General features: G+C 44.1%; 2 protein-coding genes across 4 annotated transcripts in view; one reads left to right on the top strand and one right to left on the bottom strand.

The window, feature by feature from the left end:
• LOC147027613 (uncharacterized) overlaps positions 1-13,349 on the bottom strand; it is a 54,806-nt gene that overhangs the window by 21,169 nt on the left and 20,288 nt on the right. For all 3 annotated transcript variants that reach the window (XM_085877146.1, XM_085877147.1, XM_085877145.1), the window contains 4 exons: positions 9,175-9,315; positions 9,009-9,068; positions 3,738-3,790; positions 625-831 (listed from right to left, as the gene is read on the bottom strand). In XM_085877146.1, the coding sequence (XP_085733272.1) occupies positions 625-831; positions 3,738-3,790; positions 9,009-9,068; positions 9,175-9,315 (461 nt within the window). The remainder of the gene's footprint in view (positions 1-624; positions 832-3,737; positions 3,791-9,008; positions 9,069-9,174; positions 9,316-13,349) is intronic.
• LOC147027614 (uncharacterized) lies at positions 5,868-7,896 on the top strand. The gene has a single exon (XM_085876481.1). The coding sequence runs from the start codon at positions 5,868-5,870 to the stop codon at positions 7,302-7,304; it is 1,437 nt and encodes a 478-aa protein (XP_085732607.1). The 3' UTR covers positions 7,305-7,896.

The following is a 13,349-nucleotide window of genomic DNA, read 5'->3' on the forward strand; positions in this document are numbered from 1 at the left end:
GTGCATATGTAAACCATCATTCATTACCTGGGCGCCAACTTTGAACAAGACTGGTAAATGCATGTCCGAGAAATGGTTGAGGACGTGTTCAATGCCAGCATTTTTTTTCCCAAATAAAATGGCCACCAATCTACCAGTCGGCCATCTTTGATCAGATCACAAAATAAAGTGAGATGCATGTGCATGTCATTGTGTACTGTGTTTGTGCCAAGTTTGAACAAAATCAGACCATGCATGTTCAGGAAATTTGTGGACGAGTATAATGTGGGTTTTTTTTCAACTAAGATGGCCGCCAGTCGGCCACCTTTGATCGCATCACGAACCAAAATGATGTGCATATTAATGCTATCATGTGCTGTCTTTGTGCCGAGTATGAATGCAACCGGTACATACATGTCCAAGATATGGCTGCAGACACACGCATGGACACGAAAATCGAGACCAAATCCATTAGCCCACGTTTCGGACTGAGTCCAATGGGGGCTAATCATGGAATGCTGTTACATTAGAGACAAATATCAAATATAATGAAAACAAAGTATTGTCCGGTGGAATGACATAACCGTTGCCGACTCTTTGCAAAGACTCTGGACCTCAACTTCACAGTCTGCCTTTGGTACTCACCTCTGTGCTTAGCATCCCCTGACTCCATTGACTGAATGGCGACACCATCTTCCACATACTCATTCAGCTCACTTGTGTGATCGTAAAGGTCCTGATCCACCATACTGGAGTGAGAGTGAAGGAACTCATCCAGCAAATTATGGAGATCTTCAAGATTCTCAAACAGCAAAGAATTGTGAAAGGAAAGGGGAGCCTTCACCCTTGCATCTGAGAAACACACAAAAAAGAGAAATTGCAGAACAATAACAAACATGCACATGAAAAAAGGTGAGATATGTACACAGAAGGTCCATGGACCACCCCCATAAGAAGAGTGCTGCTGTGCCAGTCTGTGAATCTGGAATTTATTAGATGCTTATCGTATGAATGGAACACATTCTTAAATTGTGGAAAATATGTCTCACGTCGCTCTCGAAGGATCAAGGTAACTCACTTATCTAAAACACGGGCATGGTGAGCAAAACAATTTAATTTAACCACTTGATCAAATTTTAGCCTCTTCATGTCATCGATGCCATCTTGCTTTGAAGAACGGGAAATAAAGGAGGGGAGGAGAGAGAGTTTGGGTGAGTGTGACAGAGAGACGACAGTCCTTTGTCATTTTTTTGTCCCTTGCAAGAAAGTCAGAAAATACGACAAATAACAGGATCGGGGTTAATAAATGCAAGGACGAAAGTGATTGATAGTATCTACGATTTGGATGATACTGCGTATTGTCAACTCAAACTCCAATAAAAAGGAAGACTACTTCAGCAAGGGAGAGCAAAGGAAGGCAACGTGAGGGGAGGGCAAGGGAAGGCAGCGTGAGGGGGGCAAGGGAGGGCAGCATGAGGGGAGGGCAAGGGAAGGCAGCATGAGGGGAGGGCAAGGGAAAGCAGCATGAGGGGAGGGCAAGGGAAGGCAGCGTGAGGGGAGGGCAAAGGAAGGCAACGTGAGGGGAGGGCAAGGGAAGGCAGCGTGAGGGGAGGGAAAGGGAAGGCAGCGTGAGGGGCCGGCAAGGGAAGGCGGCATGAGGGGAGGGCAAGAGTAGGCAGTGTGAGGGGAGGGCAAGGGAAGGCAGCATGAGGGGAGGGCAAGGGAAGGAAGCATGAGGGGGGAAGGGAAGGCAGCATGAGGGGAGGGCAAGGGAAGGCAGCATGAGAGGAGGACAAGGGAAGGCAGTGTGAGGGGAGGGCAAGGGAAGGCAGCATGAGGGGAGGGCAAGGGAAGGCAGCATGAGGGGAGGGCAAGGGAAGGCAGCATGAGGGGAGGGAAAGGGAAGGCAGCGTGAGGGGACGGCAAGGGAAGGCAGCATGAGGGGAGGGCAAGGGAAGGCAGTGTGAGGGGAGGGCAAGGTAAGGCAGCATGAGGGGAGGGCAAGGGAAGGAAGCATGAGGGGAGGGCAAGGGAATGTAGCGTGAGGGGAGGGCAAGGGAAGGCAGCATGAGGGGAGGACAAGGGAAAGCAGCATGTGGGGAGGGAAAGGGAAGGCAGCCTGAGCGGAGGGCAAGGGAAGGCAGCGTGAGGGGTGGCTCCATCTGGACATAACCACTGTCCAGATACGTTCAGAGACAGAAAGCGAGAAAAACGTGTGGTAGGATGCTGCACTGCAGTCGGAGGGGGTGGAATGAGGTTGGGAGAGAGAGAGAGAGAGAGAGAGAGAGAGAGAGAGAGAGAGAGAGAGAGAGAGAGAGAGAGAGAGAGAGAGAGAGAAAGAGAGAGAGAGAGAGAGAGAGAGAGAGAGAGAGAGAGAGAGAGAGAGAGAGAGAGAGAGAGAGAGAGAGAGAGAGAGAGAGAGAGAGAGAGAGAGAGAGAGAGAGAGAGAGAGAGAGAGAGAGAGAGAGAGAGAGAGAGAGAGAGAGAGAGAGAGAGAGAGAGAGAGAGAGAGAGAGAGATAGAGAGAGAGAGAGAGAGAGAGAGAGAGAGAGAGAGAGAGAGAGAGAGAGAGAGAGAGAGAGAGAGAGAGAGAGAGAGAGAGAGAGAGAGAGAGAGAGAGAGAGAGAGAGAGAGAGTTTTTTTTTTTTTTCAAGATTTCTGCCAAAACATGAAAATTTGCCAGCTGCTGAAAGAGGATATTAAATTTAAGCAAAGCCACTAAAACTGCCAGGAAAGAAAGTGAAAAAAACAAACAACTTTATCGTTAAGTTTAAAAGCTGTTCATTTACTGACATGGGATTAATGGAGGATCAAAACAAAATGTTTGGAGCATGCACGGTAATGGTTGCTGCGGTGAGAGGACAGTCGTTTGTGTCATTGTCATGAGGATCAAGCAGCCACCACCAGCAAACTGACAAGCAAATGTAACTAGAAGGGCACTCGGTAGAGCACATACCCCCAGCACGTAATGCCTGATCCATGAGAACATATCGGGCCCAATACATTTTTGAAATATCATGCTACATCGTTTTTGCCCTTTCTCTCAATGGTGAAGAATCACTTCAAAAATTAAATCGCTATCGTATCCAGATCCGGATTCAGACCTTCACCAAAATCGAAAGAATTCGTCTTTATCACACACACAACCTGTCCACCAAGTTTCGTATGAATCCGTCCAGAAGTTTTTGAGATATCGTGCTGAATAATCGGTTTCGCCCTATCTCTCAATGGTGAAGAAACACTTGAAAAATTATCATATCCAGATCCGCATTCGGATCTTCACCAAAATTGAATGAATTCTTCCTTGTCAAACGCCCAATGTGTCCATCAAGCTTCGTCCGAATCCATCTTCAACTTTTTGAGATATCATGCTATATGTCGTTTTTATTCCTTTCTCTCAATGGTGAATAAACTGTATAATCACTTAAAAATAGTCGTCGGATCCGAATCTGGATCTTCCCCAGAATCGAATCAGTTCGTCCTTGTCAAACACCCAACGTGCACATAAAATTTCATCTGAATCCGTCTGCAAATTTTTGAGATATCCTGCACACAGACAGACAAACAAACAGACAGGGGTGAAAACATAACCTCCTTCCACCTTCGGAGGCAGAGGTAACAAGAACCATTTTCAGGTCTCTCCTCCAACAAGTGCTGAAATGCCCAAATACATGCAGCCAAGAAACGAAGTGCTGAAACAACTAAATTAACTGAGATAACTAACTTATTTTAATAAAAGATTAATTTCTAAAACTCACCGGTTTGCAGCTCTTCCTCCAAAGGTTGTTTTGTCATTTCAGTGTCAGCATTCCTGCAAAAATTAGAAAGATTTTGTAAAGCTGTAAAAAGTCACAAATTATGTTCTCATCGAATCTGTAAAAAGTCACAGAATCTGTAAAAAGTCACAGAATCTGACTGCATTGGTGCTCGATGTGTTTTCTACATTCAGACAGCAAACAACACGACTGGACTGGCTATAGTGGGGCGGCTTAGCCCAAATATTCAAAAGAATTGTGCATTTCGTGATACAAGCACCAAATTTGGCACAATGTACATTAATATGTTGCGAACATTTTCAGATATTGGGCCACTTGAAATTCTCTCTTTATGTCCGCCATATTGGATTTCAAAATGGCCGCAACTTGAAATCTACATTTGCTATTATCTCTGGATGTAATACAGCTATTGACCTGATTCTGGTATCTAAATGTATATTTTTGGGGGCAAGGAATCCAATGGTACCATTTTCAACTTAATATTATCTATCACAGTCTGTTATACAATTTTATTTGGAAATTATTGAGGCAAATATTGGATTCAACACAATACTTTGAAAAGAATGTCTTAATTCTGTAAATATGAATAATAAAAAATCTATACTAAATCACTAGTAACAACTCAGACAAGCTCATATATACTGGCAGTCTAAAATATAAATTCATATCCCATTAGGAAACAAAGTGACCCATTCATTTGTGTTTTTCATCTGCATATTTTATGTAACATTACATTCATATTGTCAATAAATACCAAACATGCATAATCCCCTTTTCCTCGACCCTCTAAGCCATCTTTTGTGTTTGTAGAGTACAGAAATTTCTTGTATAGGCTTCCATCTGTCTTGTTTCCTTAACAATGCACTGTAGCATGTCTTTAACAATGTTTACAAACATGACTCCACTACATGTCTTTAATCACAGCCCTGACCCAAATAAAAGAGTGGAGAGGCTGCATGTGTGTTGACCCACATCAACTGTGTTCTTTGTGTGTGTCTGTGTTTAAATAACCTTTTGACTCCACATAAATGAGTTAATTGCATACAATCTGGGATCAGCTAGACAACATTGTGTGGTCAGCAATGAAGACAAGAGTCTGAATAACATGTATGCAAAAGACCTTGTGAACCAGTGAAACAAATACACGGGTAAGCATGAATTAAATCTAGGGCATGATATAATTTCCATGATATTTACCTCTACACTCAATGGTGGAAGGAGGTAATGTTTTGATCCCAGCTTGTCTGTATGTCTGTTTGTCAGTTAGTCAACAAAATGCCAGACAAAGCTTGACGTAGTGGTAGTTGTAGTGGTAGTGGTGATAACAGAAATTGTTATATAGAACTGAACTTATATTATTATTATATGCAGAAAATAACTTCATTTCTATATGCCCTGCAGTAGACAGGTTCATTGGTTTATGCACTGAAGGGGTCACCCTGGTGTGCACTGCTGTGCTCTGCCTCACTGAGTTGTTCAGATATGATGTACTCAGCACAAGCTTATCTGATACACATGTGTACTGGCTAAAACCACTTGTCTGGTGGGCACGACAGAGGCAGGTTGTCTAATAGCCAATCTGGTCTTACTTTTTTGGGGTTTATCTGAAATTCTTACTATAAGGCTTTAAATTAGAAATGTTTTATATAAAGTAGTATTTTGAGTGAAGTGTGTATTCCCCACTGACAGTTTTGACATGTTCTGAATTTAACACAAAGGCTGTAATTAAAAGAACGGGGTATATCTGGAAAATGTACTGTCCAACCTAATAAGAGTTTAGACTGATTTATATATAAATCTTGGCTGTGTAAATATTGTAAGAATTTATGAATTCAAACGTTTTGTAAATATTCAATAAATTTGGGAATATTTTTTAACTAAAGAATCTCATGTGATTTTATTTCTCTTCTTGCCTCCGGTATGGGTGAAAATTTAATTCTGGCATAATCTCACAAAACTAATTCCCTAAGTGTGCCAAGCTAAATGCTCTACGATATAGAGGAATTATCCTCCTCTCCATTAGTATGGCAGAGGAGACACCTCTATTATATACAAAACAAAATGTTAACATTATATCATTGTATCGTTGCAGATTCAGAAGACAGTTCCACCATGTCCAAGAGCTTCAGACTAGCTGATGTTGAGCGAAGTTCACCATCAACATCACAGCACCTCACCACAACTGACTGGAAGTTATGCCTTATATGTCAAGAGGATAAGACGGAGACACTGACCAAACCTGACCAATCAAAGAGAAAAGACATTGGGAGTGGGTATAGTTCACTCGCAGAGAACTTGGTCAAATTCAGTGAACTTGGAGAGCTTCCAGGATCATTTCACTTGGAAAGACTCGATGATGGTCATGGCATTGAAGCTGCGATGGTTGCACACGGTGCAAAATATCATCAGACATGCAGGCTCCAGTACCACAACACCAAACTGCAGAGAGCACAAAAGAGAGCACTCAAGAAAGAATGTGAGAGCGATGAGGAACAAGCTGCATGCAAACGCACCAGGTTACATTCACGCTCATCGAGTACAGAGAAGAAGGTTCCAGAAAATTGTTTCTTCTGTGAACAACCTGCTGGGGCTGACAGTCTTCCGAAAGCTGCAACATTCGAAATGGACAAACGGGTGCGTGCCTGTGCAACCCTTCTTGGTGATACAGAACTGCTGGGCCATCTCAGTGGTGGGGACATGATAGCGTTGGACGCCCAGTATCACCCACAGTGCTTGATAGGACTTTACAATCGCACACAAAAGGCCCAGTCAACAGGATCACAGGACACAAAACAAGAGCGAGCAATGTCGGCAGTTGTCTTCGCTGATCTCGTCCTCTACATTGAAGAAACCACACAAGATGAGGAGACGGCACCATTATTCAGATTGGCTGACCTTGTCCAGCTCTATCAGTCCAGAACGGAACAGCTAGGAGTCCAGCTCGACACGAGTGTCCACTCCACACGACTGAAACAGAGACTGTTGGCTCAGTTTCCTGACATGCGGGCACACACCAAGGGGAGAGACATCCTGATGGCATTTGAAGAAGATGTCGGTGCTGCTCTTGCCAAAGCCTGCGAGCTGGACAGTGATAGTGATGCAGTCCATCTTGCCCATGCTGCACAGATTGTTTGCCGTCACATGTTTGGAGAAGCCAAGCCCTTCACAGGATTCCCTGAAGTATGTCAAGAAGAATCGGTGCCACCGTTGCTGCTTGCCCTAGTCAGCATGATCCTAGAGGGAGCCAGCATCAAGGAACAGATGGCAGACACTAACCCTGCAGCAATTGCCACAGCTCAGATACTGAAGTTCAACAGCATCAAACACAAGCGAACACGTGGCACCACATCATCCACCAGTGTCAGGAACAGTGTTGCACAGGAGACCCCACTTCCAATATACATAGGGATGATGCTGCATGCTCATACACGCAAGAAGGAATTGGTCGACAGACTGTCACACCTTAGCCTGAGCATTTCCTATGATAGAGTGCTCCAGCTCTCAGTACAGATGGGCAACAGTGTCTGCCAACAGTTTCACAGAGAATGAGTGGTCTGCCCTCCGAAGATGCGTGGCAAAGTGCTTACAACTGCCACTGTAGACAACATAGATCACAACCCCAGAGCATGTCAGTATTATACGTAAGACATTTACAGAACTAAGACATTCTTTTCAAAGTGTTGTGTTGAATCCAATATTTGCCTAGATAATTTCCAAATAAAATTATATAACAGACTGTGATAGATAATATTAAGTTGAAAATGGTACCATTGGATTCCTTGCCCCAAAAATATACATTTAGATACCAGAATCAAGTCAATAGCTGCATTACGTCCAGAGATAATAGCAAATGTAGATTTCAAGTGGCGGCCATTTTGAAATCCAATATGGCGGACATAAAGAGAGAATTTCAAGTGGCCCAAAATCTGAACATGTTCGCAACATATTGATGTACATTTGTGCCAAAGTTGATGCTTGTATCACAAAATGCACAACAGGTTTGCGATGCTGCTACACTACTACCCTTTCAGGATCTTCATACGCAGTTGACAATGAAGCTAAGAAATGTAACAATGGTGAAGTGGGTGTGAAGATCACCAACACCACACTTTTCTTTGCCTTTGGTGTCCCAAGCTCCCACACTCGCCACCGATCAGTTCCGACACAACTATAAACTGTCATCTCAGTGTTTCACAGGCAGGGCGATTCATCAATGTGTGTGATGTCCTTCGGTTTGCCATTCAACGGCCATCCCGTCTGCTGTCATTAGCCGGTGGACATTAAAGCCGCCACTGTGTCTTTCGCGACGAGTGGGCGAGCTGTCGCAGGCTCCTTGAACAAATTCAAAATTCCTGCTATAACCAGCAGAGGGAATTAGATGAGCAGCACGGCAGATCTCCCAGCAATGATGCAAACCAGCAGTCACAGGCTACACGTGAAATGATGATGATCTGAGCCTCACGTACAGGAATCCACCGCGTTAATGTATGCTGACTTTGAAAGTCAAAGAATGCGTGGATAAGTGAAGTGCAGCAGATGCAGTGCATCCAAGCTTGCAGAAGTCTAAACCAAGAACAAACTGGATTGGTGATAGAAACCAAAGAGTGGCTGTGAATGGGAGGATGTCGTCCTGGAAGGATGTAAGTAATGGGGTACCTCAGGAATCAGTACGAGCACCGTTATCATCTATATCATAGAATTGAACACACAAAACACACACACACACACACACACACAATGTTTATACATATGGTTCAAAGCCTCGAACCATATATTGCATGTTGCCCAAGGATAACCCAAGTTTGGGTTCTATCTGGGTTGTGTATCTGGGATAAGGGAGTTCAAGGTGTGGAGAAGCCCTCAATTCTCTCCAAATACAGTAAATGTGTATCATATAGCACAATGTGGTGGTAGCTTTCAATGGAAATCATCATTTGCTTATATAAAGAAAGTTTCAACTACTTGATACTGTGCATTACAATGCTCTTGAAATATGAGGAAGAAAATGTGAAATTTCATTAATTTTATGCAGAGGTTGAAACCGAAGCAAGCAACACAGATTTGCAGCCGAGCAAAAGTGATCTTGGCTTGCATCATATACAAGGAGCAAGATTGGCTGGCAAAGGTGATGTAAGTTGACTTCCAGACGTGAGATACGACCGGTTTAGCTTCAATTTCCTTAAAGGAACACCATATCTGTTTATAGCACAAGCCATGTCACGATATCCCGAATGGAGATTTTCTCTTACTTACATGGTTTGTGAAACATCGTCATGATGCTTCTCCTTCTTTCCAATTCTTCTGAACATGTGCCTAAGTTGAAAAAGTTTGAAAAGTCAATTTCTTGTACATTTCCTTGATGTAGAGATATTCAAAAAGAAGTTTTTAAAAGGTTGAGGGAGAAATTTTTTTTTTTTACATTATACATCTCCAAAGAGTGGTTTTCTTTTTGCTTGGTGTGGTATGTGGTGGTGACGGGTTCTGACCAACATCTTCAGAACCAGAGGACCGATTTGCACCAACATCTTGAGAACCAGGGCACTCGTTCGTCTTCACTTTCCTGGAAAAGAACAGTCGTTTTAAATCCACAACTTGCTACAAATATACTTCACTGGAAATCATATACAATCTCTAAGCCTGGTGTTGGCTTAAAGGTTAGCGGTCGGCTTGGGATCCTCGGGTCCTGAGTTCAAGACCCACTCGGCTGTTGAAATACCAGGTGGGGTTGACTCAGCCCATCATCTTTCCGAGGTCGGCAAAATGAGTGCCAGCTTGCTGGTATCCTGTGTCGAAGTGGCGACCCATCCAGGATTGTACCCAATAGCCAAGGAGACTGCTTAGGCAGCACCAATGCTCTGCACAGAGTGTGGTCCCAATGGATGGATTATACAATCTGCATTTCAACAACTGATACTACAATGCCCCCGACACCAAACACCACATAAAATAAAACAAGGAACTGATACTTAAGGTCCCCAACCTTTTGGGTCAGATGAGGAATAGATTAGATATGTGTCATATAAAAGCCAAATCTTGAACGGTTCTTGAAATATCATGTGCACAAGCCAAGTTGCTGAGACGGTTGTCATGGCAAAATATTTTAGCCAACCACAGCCGTGATCGAATCAGGTCGAGCTAATGTCATGGAGAATAGATATCTGCAATATGAAATACATATATATATATATATATATATATATATATATATATATATATATATATATATATATATCTATATATATATATATATATATATATATATATATATATATATATATATATATATATATATATATATATATATGTTGTCGCATTGATGGCTCAACGTCAAGCTTGGCGCGGCAGGAGATCAAAGTCCTGCGATGTCCTGAGCAGCTCAAATGAGGCGTACCAAATTAATGGCAGCCAGTATGCACATAGGTCATGAGAAGAGACACGAGGACCCTTAAGCTTTTGAAACCAACAGGTTTATTTCCCATCCGACAATCAATAATAAAAAGAACCAGGGAGGATTGAACACGACGGAGGAGCCGATGGCGGGTTGTGGTGGGGAAGAAAAGGAAAATACCAAATTGAAAAGAAAAAAAAAATCAAGCACAAATGGGGAGAATAAATCGAAATAAATTGGCGTCGCACTCCGGACTCAGTTATAGACGGGGAGGGGCCAAATCCGGGGGGACTCAGCTTTTTGGCAGTGGGATGGGCAGATTATGAGGTGGGATGATGAGGCGAGCAGACGACGATGAGGAAAGCAGATGACGAGGAGGTGATCAGACGACGAGGAGGCGAGCAGACGATGAGGAGGTGAGCAGACGGAGGCAGGACGATGAGGAGATCGGCAAATCACACACAGGCTCTGGATAAGGAACAGGCTCCAGGTGACAATCAGAGGTAGAGGCAGGCAGGGCAACCACCTCTCCTCAGAGACGATTCTCCTCACAAACTCCTCAGTTCTTTGTTCTCTTCTGACCATCTTCCCTGTTCTTCTCATATCAGACCTCAATGTGTTCCTCAATGTCTACCATGCTCGCAACTGCTTCTGGAATCCTCTCTCTCCAACTGCTCTCGAATGTTCTCTCGACCCCAACTGCAGATTTTGGCCCTTTCCTCTCCATTTTCTTGGCCACGCTCCGCCACTTTTTTGGAGGCGTTTGTTGTAACTCCGCCCCCCTCTTGGGACGGCTCTCAGCACTTCGCAGGCGATCTACTTCTACATGCCTTGGGAGGCGTTCCACCACTCCGCCCCCACCTCTTTCGTGCTAAGCCTCCTGGTAGAGATTTTACACACAATTTCCATAACCATAGTCCCTAATTATTACCACCACCATCCCCTGTATGGTGTACAGGCAAACAAGACTACGCTTAAACTGACGGTTCCCTACTTGTACATCGAGATGGCTATCCATCATGCGACACTATACATTCCTATCTAGCAATGTAAATATCTAACCCCCGCCTCACAAACAAACATAACAATATACATTTACATACATATATATATATATATATATATATATATATATATATATATATATATATGCACACACACACACACACACACACATAAACACATATATATTGTTGTAGATTCTTGCCTGCCGGCGTGCGAGCAACCGCGTTTAACCAATAGCGGCTGCTTCACCCACCGAACGGACAATCCAGTCGCGGCTTTCCGGATCAATGCCGAAAACCAGCCACGGGGGTGTTTTTAACCACACCACAACCTTGTCCGTACTCTACCCGCGCTACAGGGTCCGATCGCCAAATTTTCGATTTACCTAATTAATTGTGCAGGTAGATTACTGAGAGATTGTACCACAATGAGGCCCGCTTGGAAACGAGCCGCTTAAGCAGCTCGCTCCGTTTTGGGATAACTGAGCAGGGGGTTATCGCGAGCCCCATTGGACCCAATCACTTTATCGGCTATTTAACAACCAACTATATTCCGAGTGCAATATGGCAGTTCAATTAGGGAAAGAGGACGCAACGAACGGGTTAACATTTAAACATGCACATTTATTTCACAACCAAACAAGCACGTATATGGTCAAAGATGCAGTTATGCTGTCATGCATGCAAACAAAGCATGTATTCAACCATGCAATGAATGGGGGTAGAGACAAGATGACAAACGAACAAACATCCAAACAAACAGACAAAATTACTGACAATAAGGATCACCTGTTTTGGCGACCCAACCGATTCTGCCGACCCAATATACACATATATATATATATATATATATATATATATATATATATATATATATATATATCCCTGTGTCGTAAGAGGCAACCAGGGTTGCGTCAGGAAGGGCATTCGGTGTAAAACATGTGCCAAATCACTATGCGGATCAAACGGATGATCCGCTGTGGCGACGCCTAACGGGAGCAGCTGAAAGAAGAAGAAGAAGAAGAAGACATATATATATATATATATATATATATATATATATATATATATATATATATATATATATATATATATATTGTTGCGGATCCGCGGTGGCGGGATTCTCACCTGACTCTTGGCGCCACCCTCACCACCGCCGTCTCCGGGGTTTATAACGCCAGCTGGCTCGGTACAGGCCACGGGTCACGCGTCTTCAATCGCGATACCAACGTAATCCTGGACCTCACCAGTTGGGGAAATAGACCCCGGTTACAGACAGGTTTTGTCAGATGCCGAGCGTTTTCTGCCAGTCTGTAACCATTTTGGTTTTATATACCAATCGAACGGATCGTTCCTCGATGCGACACGAATTAATCCCTAACGGCAACTTCATACGAATCAACCAGATTTATTGGGGAACATCGGGGAACACAACACAAGCAAAATATTCACGACAATGTTTTAATTAATCTATAACCCGTTCTTAACTAGGGAACTACGGATTACGGGTTTTGAGGGGGTTGGTAATGAGATATGCCTTAAACCACATGCAAGAAAGACATAGACAGCATGCAGACAAGACAGAATACTTGGTGATGTTTCATGGACGAGAGGAAAGTGTCAAAAGCACGAATGTCAATCGTAACAAGCGGATGTCTACGGATTCGAGCCCCAAGCTCGAACACGCCGCGTGGCAAGATGGCGCTCGTCTTCCTTTCTCGCACCGCACGCGGTCTCCGCACGCTCTGACCCCGCGTAAGGTCGACGCCAAAACTGCCAGATTGACGATGGGTCCCAGCTGGTTTCCCACAAGGTCCAGCATACAAGTCCAGGCCTGGCCTGTTCACCAGACAAGGCCAAATTGAGGTGCCGGGCTCCGGTAGGCTGGGTCCATGGGATTCCAAGACGTCGTCGAGCCGTGAGGTGAGTAGGGACAGTCAGATGCTCCGTCGTTAGATGCAGGTTGAACCTGTCGATGACCTCCGCTCGAAGCCGACTCCAGACTCACACAGCAGCCAGGTCCTCTCCCTGCCGATCGCACCACTCGCTTTCCTTTTTCCTTTCAGCGCTCGTGGCCTCAAAACCGACTGCCATTTTTGTACTTCTCCCAAAACAACCACTCCAAGAGGTTTCCGTTCGCTGCCGAGGGCAGACAGACCTCCTGCAGTCCTTTCTCTGCATTTCCTTCGGCCCTGGCTCACT

Source organism: Eptatretus burgeri, chromosome 4, assembly GCF_056783735.1.
Source record: "Eptatretus burgeri isolate ZD-2024b chromosome 4, Ebu_testis_v1, whole genome shotgun sequence".
NCBI classification, from domain to species: Eukaryota; Metazoa; Chordata; class Myxini; order Myxiniformes; family Myxinidae; genus Eptatretus; species Eptatretus burgeri.